This window comes from Scyliorhinus torazame, chromosome 28, assembly GCF_047496885.1.
Source record: "Scyliorhinus torazame isolate Kashiwa2021f chromosome 28, sScyTor2.1, whole genome shotgun sequence".
Lineage (NCBI taxonomy): Eukaryota > Metazoa > Chordata > Chondrichthyes > Carcharhiniformes > Scyliorhinidae > Scyliorhinus > Scyliorhinus torazame.
Window position 1 is genome coordinate 11,324,605 of NC_092734.1, and position 21,578 is coordinate 11,346,182.

General features: G+C 48.2%; 1 protein-coding gene across 3 annotated transcripts in view; it reads right to left on the reverse strand.

Moving 5' to 3' along the window:
- Positions 1 to 12,855: 12,855 nt before the first annotated feature.
- The window catches only part of p4ha1b (prolyl 4-hydroxylase, alpha polypeptide I b), a 112,029-nt gene continuing 103,306 nt past the window's right edge, over positions 12,856 to 21,578 (reverse strand). For all 3 annotated transcript variants that reach the window (XM_072491476.1, XM_072491474.1, XM_072491475.1), the window contains exon 15: positions 12,856 to 14,534. In XM_072491476.1, coding sequence (XP_072347577.1) covers positions 14,464 to 14,534 — 71 coding nt within the window. In that variant the 3' untranslated portion in view covers positions 12,856 to 14,463. The remainder of the gene's footprint in view (positions 14,535 to 21,578) is intronic.

Below are 21,578 nucleotides of genomic sequence, written 5' to 3' on the forward strand. Positions count from 1 at the left end.
TCGCTGGCTCTCTATAAAAGCAAATTACTGTGGATGCTGGAATCTGAAACGAAAGAGAAAATGCTGGAAAGTCTCAGTAGGACTGGCAGCGTCTGTAGGGAGAGAAAAGAGCTAACGTTTCAAGTCCGATGACTCTTTGTCAAAGCTCTTTTCTGCAGCGTGCCTAACCGGAAGATGAGATGTTGTTCCTCCAGTTTGCGTTGAGCTTCACTGGAACATTGCAGCAGGCCAAGAACAGACATGTGGGAATGGGAGCAGGGTCTTTTGTTAAAATGGCATGCGACGGGAAGGTCAGGGTCCTGAATGCGCACAGACCGAAGATGCTCAGCAAAGCGATCACCCAGTCTGCGTTTGGTCTCTCTGACATAGAGGAGACCACATTGAGAGCAGCGAATGCAATAGACCAAATTGGAAGAGATGCAAGTGAAACGCTGCTTAACCTGGAATGAGTGTTTGACACAGCTTTGACAAAGGGTCATTGGACTCGAAACATTAGCTCTTTTGTCTCCCTGCAGATGCTGCCAGACCTGCTGAGATTTTCCAACATGTTCTCTTTCGTCACTGGCTCTCTGTTGTTAGCAGTAAAGCTTTTCCATTTTTTCACTAAACTTGCAATCCCTTTAACCCTTTATCTCTTTAACTTCAATGGGCTGTAAAACCTCATTAAAAATGTACATTATACAAACAAACCCAACAAACAGACCGGAAGCCTTTTAGTCACAGTCTGTTCAGACACCAGGGCACCAAAACGTGGTTTTTAAAAAACCTAAATGAAACTGAATCCATTATTACCTTTCTGAACACACAAATGCTCAACTTAAAATTACACATTGATCACAACAACTTGGAACCCACTTTACTTCTCTCCTCCCATGTTGTCTAACTGATGTGACCAGGGTTAGACCTTGCTTCCTTACCTTGTTCTCCTGTCATTAACATGTTAACAGACACTGCATTCTAACCAATTGATGTGATGGTCACTGCTGCAGGTTTTCATGTCTGGAATCTGTACTGATGTCTTTCCAGTTTTACCCGAGTGCTGCTTTTTGACTGGGTACAAGAAGCTTCATGAGAATGGATCAGCATAACCCCATTTACTTAGTATTTCAACGTTAAGTGAAATCTGGACTTGAGCGCTTTGAGAACGGCATCCTATCATTCTGCAACAACGCTTTTTGGGGAATTATCACACTTAAAAAATTCAGGATGTCGGAATTGCAGGAAAATCCAGCACTTATTACGCAATGTTTGAAAATGAATACCTATGGGACCTCCCCAGAAACTGCCTTTACGCATTCTCATATCTAATGTAGACCTTGGTACCTGCTGTCTGAACAGTATCACCTGATAAGCACTGTTCTAAGAGCTAATGCGCCCAGTCAGCACTTCCAAACAAAAGACAAATGGAACTTGCACCCTGCTGTTTTCCCATTTTACAGAAATGGCCGATCACAGCGAACACAGATGTAGTTAAGGCCAAATCAACAGCAACTTTGGGACCACACAGAGATTTAATCCTGATCACCGGGCCGAGGGGTAGCCTAATTGCTGTTCAAACTAAAATGGATATTGTGCCAGAATAGATATAAATTGGATTCTGGGCATTATATAAACGGACAGAATGACATTGTATTTATCATCTCGTATAAGTCAATAGTTAGGTCACGGGACTTCCGGTTGCGGCTATGCGGAGCTAAGCCGCACGATTCGGCAGCTCCCGCGATTAGGGACTTTCGGGCTCGCTAGAGGAGCCCCAACGGAATTTTTTGACAGACAACCCGTGGGGAAGAGAAGAGAGAGGTCCCCTACCGACTTTTATGGACCGGACCCGAAGTGCAACGGCCAAAAATGCGGCATTGGAGCAGCGGGAGAAGCGAGGGAAAAAAAGCAAAATGGCGGCGGCCGGGGACAAAGAGGAGATGGAGGAATTCATCAAGCGCTGCTTCGAGGAGCTGCGTAAGGAGATGCTGGTGCCTATGCTGGCGGTAATTGAAGGACTAGGGATAACCCAGAAGGCCCATGAGGTGAAGATCCAGGAGGTCCAGAAAAGAGTGAGTGAGAATGAGGACGAGCTCTTGGGCCTGGCGGAGAGAGTGGAGCGGCACGAGGCGCTACACAAGAAGTGGGCGGGAAGACTCGAAGACCTGGAGAAATAATCTGAGGATCCTGGGTCTCCCAGAAGGAGTGGAGGGGGCCGATGCCGCGGTATACGCGGGCACGATGATCGGGGTGATGATGGGCGCGGAGGCTCCTTCGAGGGCGCTGGAGCTGGACGGGGCACACCGGGTGCTAGCGAGAAAGCCCAAGGCAACTGAGCCGCCAAGGGCGATGGTGGTGAGATTTCACCGGTTTACAGACAGAGAGAGGGTCCTGAAATGGGTCAAGAAGGAGCGGAGCAGCAAGTGGGACAATGCAGAGATCCGATGAAGTTACTGTGAAAAACCCCTAGTCGCCACATTCTGGCGTCTGTTCGGGGAGGCTGGTACGGGAATCGAACCGTGCTGCTGGCCTGCCTTGGTCTGCTTTAAAAGCCACCGATTTAGCCCAGTGAGCTAAACCAGCGCTGGGGGAGGAGATCGAGGAAGGTTTGTGGGCTGATGCCCTGGGTAGGGTTAATTCCTCCTCCTCATGTGCCAGGCTCAGCCTGATACAATTTAAGGTGGTTCACAGAGCGCACTTGATGGGGGCGAGGTTGAGTAGGTTCTGTCGGGTAGAGGACAGATGTGGAAGGTGTTCAGGGAGTCCGGCGAACCATGTCCATATGTTTTGGTCATGCCCGGCACTGGAGGGGTTCTGGAGAGGAGTGGCAAGAGCAATATCTCAGGTGGTGAAAGTCCGGGTCAAGCCAAGCTGGGGGCTAGCAATATTTGGAGTAGTGGACGAACCGGGAGTGCAGGAGGCAAAAGAGGCCAGCATTCTGGCCTTTGCGTCCCTAGTAGCCCGGCGACGGATCTTGCTAATGTGGAAGGAGGCGAAGCCCCCCAGCATGGAGGCCTGGATAAACGACATGGCTTGGTTCATAAAGCTGGAGAGGATTAAGTTTGCCTTGAGAGGGTCTGCGCAGGGGTTCTACAGGCGGTGGCAACCGTTCCTAGACTATCTCACGGAGCGTTAGAGGAATGTCGGTCAGCAGCAGCAGCAACCCTGGATAAGGGGGGGGGTGGGGGAATGCTTGGGGGGATGGAGGAGCAGGAGATAACATGAAGGGTGGGGGAAATTGGCACGTGCGGGCGAGAGCCAGTGTAGAAAGCTATGTATATATACCATTTTGCCATGTATACATTTTGCTCAGTGCGATTGTGTTATTTTGTTACCGGGGGCGGGGGGGGGGGTTATTGTTTGTAAGGGGAAAAAATTGTGTTGTTGAAAAACTTTAATAAATATATATTTTTTAAAAAGTTAGGCCACAAATCAAACACACTGTTTTAGAGAGGATCTAGAATCCGCAGGAAGTGTGCAGCATAGTTTAACTCAAATAATACTCGAGATAAGAGGATCGAGTCAGTATGAGATATTTAAGAATACCCAATTGTGGTCACTGAATTAGAACCACTGGAGCAGAGGAAATTTGGGAGAATTGTCAGTGAGAGCAGTTAGGAGTGTTCAAAATTATAAAGTGATAAATAAGGCCAGAATTAGCATGAAAATTTCAAAGGAGAGGTAGAAGATTTGTTTCTCCCCACACTGAGTTATTGGCGCATAGAAAGAATAGGTGTGACCAAATGAAACAGAGTCAGTTGGAAAGATTTCCTTTGCTACAGTGCCTTGTATCATACCTAACTGAGTCCGTTACAAGGTCAGGATTGTATAGTGACAGTTAATGTATTCTGATAGCATTACTTTCCTGGCAATGTGGCCACAATTATTGGACAACCTTGCAGCAATTACATCACAACTGTTAACTCTACAGTCACGTTGGTGTTACCCATTAATGTCAGGATGTAGAAATCACCAATAGCATGCAAGGCATTTAACCCTTGGGCTCCCTTGATGGGATATGGGTCTGTTACAATAGCAACACACTTAGATGTGTTGGGCATCGAGGAAGAAGCAGGAGGTTGGTGTGGTGATATACATCACTGTAAATACACAAAGGGTTAATGTACATACACTACACCTAGCTAGACACTAGAGGGAACACCAGAGACATAACACACAGACAGTCGACCAATAGGTCAGTAAGATAGGACACGACCAATTGGCAGTCACGATACACACAGAGGTGACACTACCACAGGAGGGCATTACACCAACCCATATAAAAGGACACATCACACATGCTCAGTAGTCTCTCTCCAGTGGAGACACTCAATGAGTACAGACACAGGGTTGATTTGAAATACATCACACCCACCACGTGGATTGTAGCAGACTGGTTCATCAGTCTGAGTAGCTATAACAGGATTAACAGTAGAGTCGAATCCAAGTAGGAGAATCGTTAACAGTAATAAATGTGTTAAAGCTATCTCCAAGTCTGAAGCTTCCTTTGTCAGAGTGCACTGTAGCCACCTGGGTTGGCCACTTCCCGGCTTAAAATGGAGGTCCGCGAAGAATGCAGGGAAATTCAGCCAAGCCAGGAAAAACTAGCAGGTGCAAAAGTCTCCTGTGTATTAGAACTTGCAGAAACCCAAACAGCACTGAAACCAGCAGCCATCTGCATATTAATGAGCGATCCCCGGGAACAATTGAAACATTTAAGGTGAATAAGGCCAAGCCAGACTCCTCGGCGCCAGCAGGAGCCAAGACAAAGCAAGGCCAACGGACACTCAGGGACCGCCCAGCGATCAGGGAACGAGTCCAGTATTGGAGAAATCGATCCAAGTGATCGGAACGTAGTCCAATCACTTGTACCAGATACGGGGTCCGCCCAGAACGGCACGAAGCCCCTGGGGTCTATAGAGTCCCCAAGTTCAATTCGGTCTTCTTGGCAGGGTCACTCAGCAGCTCGAAACAACCCTCGAGAGTGAACTGCCTAAGCTGCCGCATCAACCAAGTAAGTCTCCAATCAACGCACGCTACGATTTAGGCGCTCCTAGCTACCAGTCCATACCAGCTTTTGAATCCTGCAGACTCAGATCGAACGAAAGGCTATTTGTTCCCCTGACCTGGTAGGCCAGTTCCAAAGCTAAGTATAGGCCTTTTCGTGATAGAGAATAGTCTAGAAAGTAGAGTTTATGCATGAGTAGTGATTTACTGTGTATAATAAATGTGTTTTGATTTGAATCTTACTAATTGGTGTGTTGAGTTAGTGATCAGTACTTGAACTTGAACCTTGTGGCAGTATCATAAAGATACCTGGCGACTCTAGAGCAAAGGTTATAGAAACAGAGCAAATTCAGTAAAGACCCAACGGGCAACGAATTAAGAGCCAACCAAAGTTAGCAACAGCACATCAAGGAAGCAGCTTATGCGACGTCAAGAGCATAACAAAACAGTTGGGAAATTGGTGGTTGAATGCATTGCTAAGGGAAAATCTTGCAGTTGTGACAGGCAAGAAGCATTAGATGTACATGTAAATATATGTTCGTGTGAAGATGACCATAGGCTGCTTTTCCCTTTGAGGGGGGAGAGCTGACTGGTGGTGATTTAACCCGAGGGTCACCACACCTCGGGCGAGGGTGTGAAGGCAATAACCTCAGCCGGTACAGGAATCACTAATGTAAGGTGGATATACAGGAAGAGAAGATGCAAAGATTGGAGGGTGCAGTGAATTTGGAGGGGGAAATCGGCGAAAGACTGGGTCAGGAGTGCTGTAACCAATTCTAGAATTTCAGGAGTGGATGCCGCGAAAGACGGAGGCTGGGATTTTGCATTTGCGCAGGCTCCATCAGCTGTTTGCCATTCACTTGCTTAAAATGGAGGGCAAACCATTTGCTGGAGAGTCCAGCAGGCGAAGTATTACCCTGGACTTTGATGGCCACATTATCTAAGCCGTGGATGGGCTTGGAGAGAGGAAAGAGAAAGTTATATTATTGCACCGTTCCAAACACGCAAAAAAAAACGATGCGAAGGGTTGGCTAATTTAAGAAATAGTAGTTTTCTCATTTCCTCTTCAATTTTCTCCCCTCCACCCCCTTTCATCCTGTTAGATTTTTCAGCATTGCAACCTGTGGACCTGATTGGTTTGAATCAATCTGTGGCGTTTTTTTACCCTCACATCAGATGGTTGCAGCTTTACTCTGTCACAGATTAGATCACCAGCCCCGGGCTACAGTCGGAATGCTACATTTTGGATTAGATCTTTAATTGAGACCCCGCGGGTTTAATAGCTATTATCTACACAAATCACACCCCGTTAGAAAATATGAAGAAACTTGGTTTCATGTCGCAACTTTTACATTCACTGGACACTGCGCATGCAGCCAAGAGATTTCTTTTGGAGAGTAAGCAATGCTGTTTTGTTTAGTGGCAGATTTGTGGCCAATTGGCACACAGAAAGGTCCCACAAACAATGAACTGAATGACCAGTTATTCCTGGTGGCATTACTGAAGATAAATCTTGGTGAGCATGCCAGGAGAAATCCTGCTCTTTAAATAGTGCCAGAATCTTTTACAGCCATCTAAGAAGGCAGCCAAAGCCTTGATTTAACATCTTAGCTGAAAGACAGTGAGTAATATATGGTATGCAAAGTGCTTGGAAACATTTTGTAGATGAGCTATGGGGGTATATAAACCCAAGCATTTCTTTAAGGTGCAGCAAAGGTTTAAACCTTCTACATCAGGAACTGTGCAGGGTGTATTTGCAGGGTTAGAGACAAAGAGCTGACCACTGCATACACTGAAGGGCTGCATGCTTGCACAGTGGTTAGCACTGCTGCCTCACAGCGCCAGGGACTTGGGTTCGAAACCCACCTTTGGGTGACCTGCGTGGAGTTTGACTGTTCTCCCCGTGTCTGCTTGGATTTCCTCCGGGTGCTCCGGTTTCCTCCAAAGGCGTGCAGGTTAGGTGGTTGGCCAGATCAATTGCCCCTTAGTGTCCAGAGATGTGCAGGCTAGGTGGCGTAACGGGGATGTGGCAGGGGATTGGGCCGAGGTGGGTGTGCTCTTTTGGAGGTGTAGACTCGATGGACCGAATGGCCTCCTTCTGCACTGTAGTGATTCTATGATGCTTTCCACTTCAGTTAATAGTGACTTATTGTTGATATTGGGTATCATGGGGCAGCACGGTGGCTCAGCACTGCTGCCTCACGGCGCCGAGGTCCCAGGTTCAATCCCGGCTCTGGGTCACTGTCCGTGTGGAGTTTGCACATTCTTCCCGTGTTTGCGTGGGTTTCACCCCCACAACCCAAAGATGTGCAGGGTAGGTGGATTGGCTATGCTAAATTTCCCCTTAATTGGAAAAGATAAATTGGGTGGTGGTTAGCACTGTTGCTTCACAGCGTCAAGGTCCCAGGTTTGATTGCCGGCTTGGGTCACTGTCTCTGCGGAGGCATTAGGATATTCTGAATTCTTCCTCAGTGTACCCGAACAGGTGCCGGAGTGTGGTGACTAGGGGATTTTCACAGTAACTTCACTGCAGTGTTAATGTAAGCCTACTTGTGACAATAAAGATTATTATTACATTGCAAAATTAGTGATTTCCTCCATCTTGGTTTTTGAGGTATATGGTTATGAGAAAAGGTGTGTAGTCATAGGTTGCTTAAAAAGCAGGATAGACTCCAGCCCACTAGAATTAGACAGGTTAAATGGCTTTGTCCACACCTGATTAATAGCATATAAATCAAACTCATTGTGTTCTACAAGTGTTATGATACCCTGGGCAAGTGTGCAGTCAATTCCACCCCCAATTGTCCTGGAGTCACAAGTAACCAATGATTCTTATAAAAATACCCAAAGTCTTTGGCCCTTGGCCGTCCAATAATTACAGTCACCGGGTTTGTAAGTTTAAAGACAATTACTGTTTATTCATAACAAGAACTATAATGAAATATTCATCAAATACAACTGGTGAACTAATTCCTAACTACCCACTTTAACTTGTCCCCCATCCTCTACCACACACACACACACAAGATAGACAAACACAGAGGGGTAGAAAGGGGTAAAAATAATAAGTGAAAGGAAAAAAAATCTTTGATTTTGAAGATGGTTTTAGCACACCTTCCTTCACAGCAAGCCTGCAAGTTAAAGTCTCTTTCCGCAGCCTGTAACGGTCTTCTTTGTAGATTAATTCATTCAGGTACTCTGTAGGTTCAGAAACACAGCACTCACAGGCTGAGGTGAGAGTAGGATCTCCTCTCTCAGCTGCCAGGAGTCCAACAGAACCTCCTTGGGACTCTGAAAAGCATTCCTTTGGAATAGGATCCAATCGCCACACGTTACCGGGCGGAGTACAACACTTTGGGCCCATTCATTGGTCACCAGCCAATCAATCAGAGTCCCACCCGCATGATTCTCTCTTCGGTGCCAACAAGTCTGGAGCATCCTGTTCAAACCAGCAGGAACTAGAATTCTCTCCAGTAACTTCTTGATTCTGCTGTTTGCCGTACAGATACTCGTCCATTAATTATCCCTGGATCAAAAATCATAATGGGAAAATAAGGGAATAATTCAGAAGGACCCTTACACAAGAGGTAGGTGGAAAAAGGTGTACATGCAGTGATGAGTCAGGAAATTGTGTGAATTGGCAGTGTAGCCACTTAAAATGGCTGACTCCCGATTTAAAATGGTGAACGGCAAAGGCTGATGGGAAAGTCAGCCAACAGGACAAAAATGAGCAGCTGCAGGTTGACTGTGTATTTACCTCTGGAAAGGCCAGACGAGATCGAAACCAGCAACCATCAGCATAACAAAACACCAGCCACCTGCATACTAATGAGCAATCCCCGGGAACAATGAGCAACATTTAGACACATAAAGCAAAACCAGACTCTTCGGCGCCAGCAGGAGCCTACACAAAGGGAGGTGAACAACCACCTCAAGACCACCCATCGATCAGGGAACCGCTCCAGTATTGGAGAAAATCGAACCAAGTGATTGGGACAAAGTCCAATCACTTGGAACCAGGTACAGGGTCCGCCCCGAAAGGCGGGAAGCCCCTGGGGACTATAAGAATTGAGCCCCAAGTTCAAGGCGCTCTCTCTTCCACCTCTCTTCAACCGCTTCCAGCTCTCTTAACTCTTCAACAGCCGCTCAAAACTGTAAGTCTTACTTCAACGTTCGCTACGAGATAGGCAATCTGTACCAACTTCGAATCACGCAGGCTCAGAACCCGAACGAAAGGCCATTCGTTTCCCTGACCTGGTGGGCCAGTTCCAAGTTAAGGCCTGTTGGTTGTAAGAAGTAGCTTAGACGTAGAATTTGTACATGAGCAGTGATTGGCAGGGGCTGTTTAGCACAGGGCTAAATTGCTGGCTTTGAAAGCAGACCAGGGCAGGCCAGCAGGATGGTTCAATTCCCGTAACAGCCTCCCCGAACAGGCGCCGGAATGTGGCGACTAGGGGCTTCTCACAGTAACTTCATTTGAAGCCTACTTGTGACAATAAGCGATTTTCATTTCATTTTCATACTGTGTGTAATAAATGTGCTTTGATTTAAATCTTACCAGCGGTGTATTGGATTATTGATCATTACTTGGACTTGAACCATGTGGCGGTATCATAAAGGTACCTGGCGACTCAAGAGCAAAGGTGATAAAACAGAGCAATTAAACTAAGGCAAAGTTAGCAACAGTAGACAAAACCTGCTGCCTTAAATAATTTCCTAGCAATTAATTTCAGATCTGGGTAAAGTGGACGTCAGCACCACTGATGGCTGCAACTCTTACTGTGCAAGCTGTACTGCTGATGTAGGTCTCAAGCTAGGAGAGTCATGGATCTCACTCAAGAAGATAGCAGTGAGCGAGGATGTTCTTTCTGATAAGAGAAGGTTGGCATCAATCTGGAGAAAATCATGTTAATATTTAAAAAGTGAAATTGGGAATTGCTGGTTTCGAGTGGGCCATGATCCATTTTATGCTGAGGAAACGTCCAAATGCAGCAAGACCTGGACAATGTCCAGGCTTGGGCTGACAATTAGCTAGTTACATTTGCGCAACACAAGTGCCAGACAATGACCACCTCCTACAAGAGAGGATCTAACCATCACCCCTTGTCATTCAACGGCATTACCATCGCTGAATCCCCCACAATCAACATCCTAGGGGTTACATTGATCAGAAACTGAACTGGACTAGCCATATTAATACTGTGGCTACCAGAGCAGGTCAAAGGCTAGGAATCCTACGGTGGGTAACTCATGTCCTGACCTAACCTGTCCACCATCTACAAGGCACAAGTCAGGTGTGTAATGTAATACTCTCCACTTGCCTGGATGAGTGCAGTCCCAGCAACACACAGGAAACTCGACACCATCCAGGACAAAGCAACCCACTTGATGCTACCCCTTCCACAAACATTCAATCCTTCCACCACCGACGAACAGTGGCAGCCTTGTATACCATCTATAAGATGCACTGCAGTAACTTGTCAAGATTCCTCAGGTAGCAACATCCAAACCCATGACCACTACCATCTAGAAGGACAAGAGCAGCAGATACCTGGGAAACCCACCACCTGGAGGTTCCCCTCCAAGTCACTCACCACCCTGACCACCGAGGGCGGCACAATAGCATAGTGGTTAGCACAGTTGCTTCACAGCTCCAGGGTCCCAGGTTCGATTCCCGGCTGGGTCACTGTCTGTGCGAAGTCTGCACGTTCTCCCCGTGTCTGGGTGGGTTTCCTCCGGTTTCTTCCCACAGTCCAAAGACATGCGGGTTAGGTGGATTGGCCGTGCTAAATTGCCCTTAGTGTCCAAAAAGGTTAAGTGGGGGTACTGGGTTACGGGGATAGATTTGTGGGCTTGAGTAGGATGCTCTTTGTAAGGGCCGGTGTAGATGTGATGGGCCGAATGGCCTCCTTCTGCACTGTAAATTCTATGTCTATGACGTGGAAATATATCGCCATTCCTTCACCGTGGCTGGGTTAAAAATGGAACTCCCTCCCGAACAGCACTGTCGATGTACCTCAGGGACTGCAACGGTTCAAGAAGGCAGCTCACCACCACCTTCTGAAGGGCAACTAGGGACGGGCAACGAATGCTGGCCTAGTTATCCATGAATAATTTTAAAAAAAAATTAAAGCTGTAGCAAGAAATCGGGTTAAGATCAGGGTAGACGTTTATTTCTTTTCATTCTTAGTCCTGTCTGCATGCTATCTGTCCAATCAATGTCAAATTTACAGGAATGTAAGACTCAGCAGTTGCAACTCGTCAGCAGTTTTGCAGGCTCCGCGCTTTTAAGAAGTTTATAGTTTCCCCTCGGGTTGTTCAAGTGGCAAACTGAAAAGTCTGTTTTGTCAAAAGCAGCAGCTCAATGTTGCTCAAGGGTCATTAAAACAACCATAAGATTAAAAGAGAAAATGTCACTTCTCCAGTGAGACTTTATTATTGAGAATCTGCTGAAGTGTAACAGGGAGGAAAGGAAATACGTGGGACACAACACTGAACCCGGATGTGCTGGAGCAGCACTCGGTCAGTGTTCTAGCACGTGAGGAAGGAAAACGCACACATCTATCTGTCTTTCGGGCAATACAGAGTCGGTAACAGAGGGCAGCACTGTAGCACAAGTGGATAGCACTGTGGCTTCACAGCGCCAGGGTCCCAGGTTCGATTCCCGGCTGGGTCACTGTCTGTGCAGAGTCTGCATGTTCTCCCCGTGTCTGCGTGGGTTTCCTCCCACAGTCCAAAGACCTGCTGGTTAGGTGGATTGGCCATGATAAATTGCCCTTCGGGACCAAAAGGGTTAGGAGGGGTAATTGGGTTACGGGGATAGGGTGGAGGTGAGGGCTGAAGTGGGTTGGTGCAGACTCGATGGGCCGAACGGCCTCCTTCTGCACTGTATGTTCTATGTTCTCACTTTGAGAAACTGCATTTCAAAGGGAGGGAGCGAAGTTTCGTAAGATGACCTGGAATCAAAATTCCAGTAGCGCCTCTGCATTGGCAGGAGAGACAGACAGAGCAGGACCCAGGTATGCTCAAACCCAACAAGGAGTCTGGACTAAATTGATGGGATAGGGCGATCTGCACAGTCCGAACATGCTGCTGGCACCTATAAGGTTTGCTTCACTGGTAACCATTTGATTGTCCTCTGTGCAGTGGAGCAATCCACAGCCACTGTTCCATAAACCATTAGGGAACACCATACCAGATCCTGAGCGGGGGTTTGAATAAAACGGGGGGGGGGGGGGGAAAGGAGAAAAAAAGTCTTTGGTTTCAAAAGGAGCCATTTGTTGGGACAAAAATAAGAATCGTCTAGTCCTGGGTTGACAACCTCCGTCTGCAGTGATTCTTGGGCTACGCAAAGAGACAAGACAGGACTCATGGCCATTCTCAGCCCTGTAGACAAACCTTTCTTGAATGCGGGGTTGTGGGGGAAATTTAGTGGCAGTAGGACAATCTGGCCCTCCCACCCGTACAAGGATGACATCCGGAGCCTGTCCCTTCTCTGCCCCTCCCGCGCGACCCCCCACTGCCCCCTGGCTTCGATAGTTCTCTTATCCATTGCCAGGAGTAAAAATCATAAGAATTATTTTATTTTAATTAAAAAGTGAAGAAAACTATGTTGATTTAAAAATCAGGCTGTTTTCTACTTCTGAAGTTAACTGCAAGACGCCGGTACATTTGCTGCTTGCTGTATAAATGCAGTAGCTTCTGCTCTCAGCTTGTTGACCTGGCAGGTTTGGCACCATCTGGCTTGGATCAATCAGCCCTGGATTATATTTCATTCCTGAAGCAGTAGCTTGTGATGTGCTGAGTTGGAAACTACCCACGTCACCGAGTACAAAACATGACACTTAAAAAAAAAGGTATATTAAGAAATCAGAGATAAGGGCTGGTTTTATTTTAAAATAAAAGATATATAAATACAAATTTCTCCAATTGACAGTACAGAGTAAACACTTTTCCTTTGAAAAAAATTCACCTGGGAACTTGGTTGTTCCATTTATACTATTCCGTCACACGATTCTTTATCCTCCACCACCAACCAATTCTTCTTAAACGTTTCTGGTTTAGAAGTTCTCATTTTCATCCTTTTCACACTTGTTTATTTAAAAAGTTTACCCAGTGTCTGTTCCTTTTAGAACATGATTATCTAGGTAAACTAGGATAAGAGGGAAAGGAGCAACAATGCTTTTGAAATATATACTTGAAAAAACACACAGGAAAAGAGACACAGATCCAAGTAACAATTCAGTCTTTCTTGCAAGTACACAATGGTCACATTTTTCGCTGAACGATTTCAAAAGACGCTTAAAACAAGTGCACGCTTATGCTGAGGGCCCGACTGGTTCTGTCTGCTGGAAGAAGGAGCTGACGTTGTCACAGGATAGAATTCACGTGTTTCAACGGGTCATGCTGGAGGTGGTGCTCAACAGTTAGAAAGAGCAGCAATAAGTGGGAATGAATCGCCAAGAGAGCAAATGTTAGGAGTGATGTAGAAATTCTGCACAAAACTGCATTACGATTTGCTTTCAGAGTGTATCACACATGTGCAGTGCATCGCGGTGGGAATTAGTACTGGTATGCACAAACATTTGGTGGAATGCAGTGCAAAAACAGCCACCTCATTTAAATAAATAATTTCTTAGCCATCTCTCTGTAAAGGTGAAACTGAAAAAGAAAAGCCCTAAATCAATGATTCATTAGAGTGCTCAACAGTTTCTTGAAAAGCTTTGAGGTTCAAATCTATTTCTTGCCTTTAAAAGAAAGGAATACTGCTAAATTCAACACTGGGGCATTTCAGTGAACTTGCATGATTTCAGCGCCCCCATCGACATCGTCACATGTGTACTAAACTAGCAAACACAGCTGCAAAAACCAAAGTTTGGAACGCACTTGGCTAATCAGGATGCCTTGTGAAGCATAAGGCCTGCCCTTTAGTGATGCATACCATTAGGGCGGATCAAATTCTGAGATGCAGTATCAAACAGAATGATTCCTGAATGCCACATGACGCAACAAGTGCCCAAAGAAAGCACACTTCTAAGGGATGACTGCACAATCTTTGCTCCCAACAAGGATCGCGTGCTCACCCAGGGTGCAGCTTCACATTAGAATCTTAGTATTGTGGATTCACCCCTTAGAAATCAATTTGTTGAAAAGAGCAGAGCTCCTTGATAGCAAATGAAAAAAAAATCTCTAAAAACGAGGAGAAATGTCGTTTTAGTGGGAGATTTAAAGCGTGCAAAAAAAAAAAAAAAAAAAAAAAATTCCAGTCTTGTAACCAGCCCAATCTGCTTCAATCAAACCAGTCAATGGAAAGGGTTATAAAACATTAACCTTCCTGCTCAGGTCTTCGTAAAGCGTTCAACAGGAAGGTCTTCAAGTCAGACGGACCTTTGGGGGAGGTGGGGCAAAGACAGTGAACAATGTAGAGTAAGTGGTGTGGGCAGCGGGAGGACAATTCACACACACAGTTGGAGCGTATCAATCAAACTCCGACAAGTTACATCGTCTTCGGAATTCCTGCCCACGCTCATGGATCCATTTATTTGACACTGAAAAACAGCCAATTTGACACAAGCGTGAGTAAAAGTATTGCCGATTCCCACTACCCCAACAGACTAGGCCCACCCTCATGGGGCAAACCACCCCTGTCCATCCCACCATTGTACGGCCTATTTAAGATTTACAAACAACTGGCAATATCATGTGCATGTAACTCTAAAACATCCTTTACAACTAAAGTGTGAGGCCCAATAATTCATGCAGTGAGGCCCTTTTAAAAAAAAAAAATAAAGCAGAAAATTCAAAACCCAAATTGCAAATCTTGTTAAACTTATTCAATGAGGGTTCACCTATCTTTTCCTGAAACATTTATTGAGCCACATGATGTAGGCAAGACCAGCATTTACTTCCCATCCCCAGACAACGGAATGTCTTGCTATCTAGGTGTACAGACCGATATCATGTTTCTGTTGCCTGACGTTCATTCATAAACGGTGCAATAAAAAACCCTACATGTAAACAAAAATTCCACTATACATTTTTATAATAGTAATTTTATTAATGTCACAAGTAGGCTTACCGTAACACATTTTCACATGCACACTGTACAATGCATTCTAAATGCATTTTAAAAGATGTTCATTCCAGGTGTACAGAAGCCCTGGACAGAGTTGCGACTATGTTTGCCGATGGTTCATAAGGTTGGACTTTCCCATCTTCCCGGCAGTTGACAACACATTGACCTGGATTCTGGGGTTTTGGAGGGAGGTGGGGGAGCAATCGACATTTGCAGACAGCACAGAAACAGGGAGTATGACCGACTGTGATGAGAGCTGTCAGCAACTCAAAGAAGCCACATACAGGTTAGTAGGTTGGGTGGATGAATGGACGTCAGCTAAAATTGAGTGCAGATAAACGCAAGGAAATGTCGAACCATAAAAAGAACGGAGGAACCACTGGAAGAAAGGTGCAATGCGCAGTTATTCAGACAGGCAATACCTATAAGTGGGAGGGTAAGTTGCTAAAATTGCTTCATTAAAAAAAACATTTGCAGTTCTTTCATTTATATATGGTGAATGGAGAATAAAGGTTACTGCTTGGGCCACAGTTAAAATACTGCTTCCAGGACTTCCGGTTGCGACTATGCGGAGCTAAGCCGCACGATTCGGCAGCTCCCGCGATTACTGACTTTCGGGCTCGCTAGAGGAGCCCCAACGGAATTTTTTTTTTACAGACAACCCGTGGGGAAGAGAAGAGAGAGGTCCTACCGACTTTTATGGACCGGACCCGAAGTGCAACGGCCTAAAAAGTGGCATTGGAGCAGCGGGAGAAGAGAGGGAAAAAAGCAAAATGGCGGCGGTCGGGGACAAAGAGGAGATGCAGAAATTCATCAAGCGCTGCTTCGAGGAGCTGCGTAAGGAGATGCTGGCGCCTATGCTGGCGGTAATTGAAGGACTAGGGATAACCCAGAAAGCCCACGAGGTGAAGATCCAGGAGGTCCAGAAAAGAGTGAGTGAGAATGAGGACGAGCTCTTGGGCCTGGCGGTGAGAGTGGAGCGGCACGAGGCGCTACACAAGAAGTGGGCGGGAAGACTTGAAGACCTGGAGAACAGGTCGAGGAGAAATAATCTGAGGATCCTGGGTCTCCCAGAAGGAGTGGAGGGGGCCGATGCCGCGGCATATGCGGGCACAATGATCGGGACGCTGATGGGCACGGAGGCCCCTTCGAGGGCGCTGGAGCTGGACGGGGCGCACCGGGTGCTGGCGAGGAAGCCCAAGGCAACTGAGCCGCCAAGGGCGATGGTGGTGAGATTTCACCGGTTTACGGACAGAGGGTCCTGAAATGGGCCAAGAAGGAGCGGAGCAGCAAGTGGGACAATGTAGAGATCCGAATATACCCGGACTGGAGCGCGGAGGTCGCTAAGCGGAGAGCGGGTTTCAACCGGGCCAAAGCGGTGCTGCATCGGAATGGAGTAAAATTTGGAATGTTGCAGCCAGCGCGACTGTGGGTTACATACAAGGACCAACATTACTACTTTGAAACGCCTGAAGAGGCGTGGACCTTTATACAAACTGAAAAGTTGGACTCTAACTGAGGGTTTGTGAGGGTGGGGGGTGTTTGAGGGTTGAAGTATGATGGTTGTTGTATATAGGAGGTCAATCGAGGATTGGTTGGGAGACTCCCACACGGGGGGGGGGGTGTCAAAGGGACGGCGGGGGGAAGCCGGGGTCAGCAGGTGTCAGCTGACTTACGGGAGTGACATGGGGGGAGCAAGCCCCTCCAATCCTGCTGATAACGTGGAACGTGAGGAGCCTGAACGGGCCGGTGAAGAGGGCTCGCGTGTTCGCGCACTTGAAGGGACTGAAGGCAGGCGTGGCTATGCTCCAAGAGACACACCTGAAGGTGGCGGACCAGGTCAGGTTAAGAAGGGGATGGGTAGGACAGGTATTTCACTCGGGACTGGACGCGAAAAATAGAGGGGTGGCAATTTTGGTGGGAAAGCATGTGTCATTTGAGGCCAAGACTATCGTAGTGGATAATGGAGGGAGATATGTGATGGTGAGTGGTAGGTTGCAAGGGACGTGGGTGGTGTTGGTAAATGTATACGCCCCGAACTGGGATGATGCTGGATTCATGAAGCGCATGTTGGGGCGCATTCCGGACCTGGAGGTAGGAGGCCTGATAATGGGAGGGGACTTCAATACAGTGCTGGACCCAGCACTGGACCGCTCCAGATCAAGGACGGGAAAGAGGCCGGTGGCGGCCAAGGTGCTCAGGGGGTTTATGGATCAGATGGGGGGAGTGGACCCATGGAGGTTTGCAAGACCGCAGGCCAGGGAATTTTCTTTCTTCTCCCATGTACACAAAGTCTACTCCCGGATAGATTTCTTTGTTCTGGGCAGGGCGCTCATCCCGAGGGTGGAGGGGACGGAGTATTTGGCCATAGCCGTTTCGGACCACACCCCGCACTGGGTGGAAATGGGGCTGGGAGAGGAGAGGGACCAACGCCCGCTGTGGCGGCTGGATGTGGGACTGCTGGCAGATGAGGTGGTGTGTGGGAAGGTGAGGGGGTGTATCGAAAGGTACTTGGAGGCCAACGACAACGGGGAGGTGCGAGTGGGGGGTGGTATGGGAGGCGTTGAAGGCGGTGATCAGGGGAGAGCTAATCTTCACCAGGGCTCATAAGGAGAAGACAGAGGGCATGGAAAGGGAGAGGTTAGTGGGGGAGATTTTGAGAGTGGCCAGGAGATACGCAGAGGCCCCGGAGGAAAGATTACTTGAGGAAAGACGACGGCTCCAGACGGAGTTTGACCTGTTGACCACGGGGAAGGCGGAGGCACAGTGGAGGAAGGCACAGGGGGTGACCTACGAGTACGGGGAAAAGGCTAGTCGGATGCTGGCACACCAGCTCCGTAAGAGGACGGCAGCGAGGGAAATAGGGGGAATCAAAAATGGAAGGGGAGCCACGGTTCGGAGTGTAAAGAAAATAAACAAGGTATTCAAGGCCTTTTATGAAGAGCTGTACAGATCCCAGTCCCCAAGGGGGGAAGAGGGGATGAGACGATTCCTAGGCCAACTGCGGTTCCCGAGGGTGGAGGAGCAAGAGGTGGCTGGTTTGGGGGCACCAATCGGGTTGGAGGAGCTGAGCAAGGGTTTGGGGAGTATGCAGGTGGGGAAGGCCCCGGGACCGGACGGGTTCCCGGTGGAGTTCTACAGAAAGTACGTAGACCTGTTGGCCCCGCTACTAGTGAGGACCTTTAACGAGGCAAGAGAGGAGGGGACCCTGCCCCTGACAATGTCGGAGGCGACAATTTCCTTGATTCTAAAGCGAGACAAGGACCCATAGCAATGTGGACCGTACAGGCCGGTCTCGCTCCTCAATGTGGACGCTAAGTTATTGGCAAAAGTGCTGGCCACGAGAATTGAGTCCCGGGGGTGATTCATGAGGACCAGACGGGATTCGTAAAGGGCAGGCAATTAAACACTAATGTGCGGCGGCTCTTAAACGTGATAATGATGCCATTGGAGGAGGGAGAGGCGGAGATACTGGCAGCTATGGACGCGGAAAAGGCCTTTGACCGAGAAGAGTGGGAGTACCTCTGGGAGGTGTTGCGTAGGTTTGGGTTCGGGGGAGGGTTTATCAGCTGGGTTAAGCTCCTTTACAGCGCCCCGGTGGCGAGTGTAGTGACGAACCGGCAGAGGTCGGAGTACTTTCGGCTGTACCGAGGAACGAGGCAGGGGTGCCCCCTGTTGTTTGCATTGGCGATCAAACCCTTGCCATATCACTGAGGGAGTCTAATAAATGGAAGGGGGTGGTCCGAGGGGGAGAAGAGCATCGGGTGTCGCTATACGCGGATGACCTGTTGCTGTATGTGGCGGACCCAATGGAGGGATGGTGGAGGTCATGCAGACTCTTAGGGAGTTTGGGGAGTTCTCGGGCTATAAGCTCAATGTAGGGAAGAGTGAGCTTTTTGTATTATAGGCAGGGGACCAAGAAAGAGGGATAGGGGGCCTACCGCTGAGGAGGGCGGTGGGGAGTTTTCGGTATCTGGGGATCCAGATAGCCAGGAGTTGGTATGCCCTACATAAACTGAATCTGACGAGGTTGGTGGACCAAATGGAGGAGGACCTCAAAAGATGGGACATGTTACCGCTCTCGCTGGCAGGGAGAGTGCAGTCGGTCAAAATGGTGGTCCTTCCGAGGTTTTTGTTTGTGTTTCAGTGCCTTCCCATCGTGATCACCAAGGGCTTTTTCAATAGAGTAGGTAGGAGTATCATGGGGTTTGTGAGGGCGACTAAGACCCCAAGGGTAAGGAGAGGGTTCCTGGAACGCAGCAGGGACCGAGGAGGGTTGGCGCTGCCAAACCTAGGGAGCTACTACTGGGCAGCAAATGTGGTGATGATCCGCAAGTGGGTTATGGAGGGAGAAGGGGCGGCATGGAAGAGGATGGAGATGGCGTCCTGTAAAGGAACGAGCTTGGGGGCGTTGGTGACGGCACCGCTGCCGTTCTCGCCAGCAAAGTATACCACGAGCCCGGTGGTGGCGGCAACGTTAAGGATCTGGGGCCAGTGGAGACGGCACAGGGGTGCAGTGGGAGCCTCGGTGTGTTCCCCGATCAGGGGTAACCACCGGTTTGTCCCGGGGAAGATGGACGAGGGGTTCCAAGGCTGGCATCGGGCGGGGATTAGAAGAATGGGGGACCTGTTCATTGATGGGACGTTTGCGAGCCTAGGGGCACTGGAGGAGAAGTTTGAGCTACCCCGGGAAATGCATTTAGATATATGCAGGTGAGGGCTTTTGTGAGGCGACAGGTCAGGGAATTCCCGTTGCTCCCGGCACAAGAAATTCAAGACAGGGTGATCTCGGGTGTATGGGTCGGGGAGGGCAAGGTGTCGGCAATACACCAAGAGATGAAAGAAGAGGGGGAAGTGCTAGCAGAAGAGTTGAAGGGAAAATGGGAGGAGGAGCTGGGGGAGGAGATCGAGGAAGGTTTGTGGGCTGATGCCCTGGGTAGGGTTAATTCCTCCTCATGTGCCAGGCTCAGCCTGATACAATTTAAGGTGGTTCACAGAGCGCACTTGACGGGGGCGAGGTTGAGTAGGTTCTTTGGGGTCGAGGACAGATGTGGAAGGTGTTCAGGGAGTCCGGCGAACCATGTCCATATGTTTTGGTCATGCCCGGCACTGGAGGGGTTCTGGAGAGGAGTGGCGGGAGCAATATCTCAGGTGGTGAAAGTCCGGGTCAAGCCAAGCTGGGGGCTAGCAATATTTGTAGTAGTGGACGAGCCGGGAGTGCAGGAGGCGAAAGAGGCTGGCATTCTGGCCTTTGCGTCCCTAGTTGCCCGGCGAAGGATCTTGCTAATGTGGAAGGAGGCAAAGCCCCCCAGCGTGGAGGCCTGGATAAACGACATGGCTGGGTTCATAAAGCTGGAGAGGATTAAATTTGCCTTGAGAGGGTCTGCGCAGGGGTTCTACGGGCGGTGGCAACCGCTCCCATCCATTGACTCCATCTACACCTCCCGCTGCCTGGGGAAAGCGGGCAGTATAATCAAAGATCCCTCCCACCTGGCTTACTCACTCTTCCAACTTCTTCCATCGGGCAGGAGATGCAGAAGTCTGAGAACACGCACGAACAGACTCAAAAACAGCTTCTTCCCCACTGTCACCAGACTCCTAAATGACCCTCTTATGGACTGATTTCATCAACACTACACCCTGTATGCTTCATCCGATGCCAGTGCTTTTGTAGTTACATTGTATATGTTGTGTTGCCCTATTATGTATTTTCTTTTATTCCCTTTTCTTCTCATGTACTTAATGATCTGTTGAGCTGCTCGCAGAAAAATACTTTTCACTGTACCTCGGTACACGTGACAATAAACAAATCCAATCCAATCCAATCCTAGACTATCTCGTGGAGCGTTAGAGGAAGGTCGGTCAGCAGCAACCCTGGGGGAGGGGGGGGGGGAATTGCTTGGGGGGATGGAGGAGCAGGAGATAACATGAAGGGTGGGGGAAACTGGCACGTGCGGGAGAGAGCCAGTGTATAAAGCTATGTAAATATACCATTTTGCCATGTATATATCTTGCCTCAGTGCGATTTCGTGTTATTTTGTTACGGGGGGGGGGGGGGGGGGGGGGGGGGGTTATTGTTTGTAAGGGGAAAAAATTGTGTTGGTAAAAAACGTTAATAAATATATATATTTTTTTAAATACTGCTTCCAGTTTTGGAAGCCATGGTTACATTTTTTTTTAAAGTGTATCTTCGCACAGCAAGTTTTCCCTTTGGGGAATGGCGAGGGAAGTCGTGGAAGGATTTCCGAGCTGATTATCAGCCCACATTATGAGTGCTTCTTCCATGGCAATCAAGTCCTGGTACTGGACTTGAACCGGCTCCAGAGGTAGGGAAGCTACCCACCGTGCCACAAGGGCTCCAATATTTTAGCAAGGATATAAAATCGAATAATAGAATAGTTGTAATGTAGAAGGTGGCCATTCGGCCTGTTGTGTTCATGCTAGCTCTCCACAAGAATTCGGCTTACCTCACTCCTCCTGCCTTTCCCCATAGCCCTTAATTTAAGTTATCAGAATA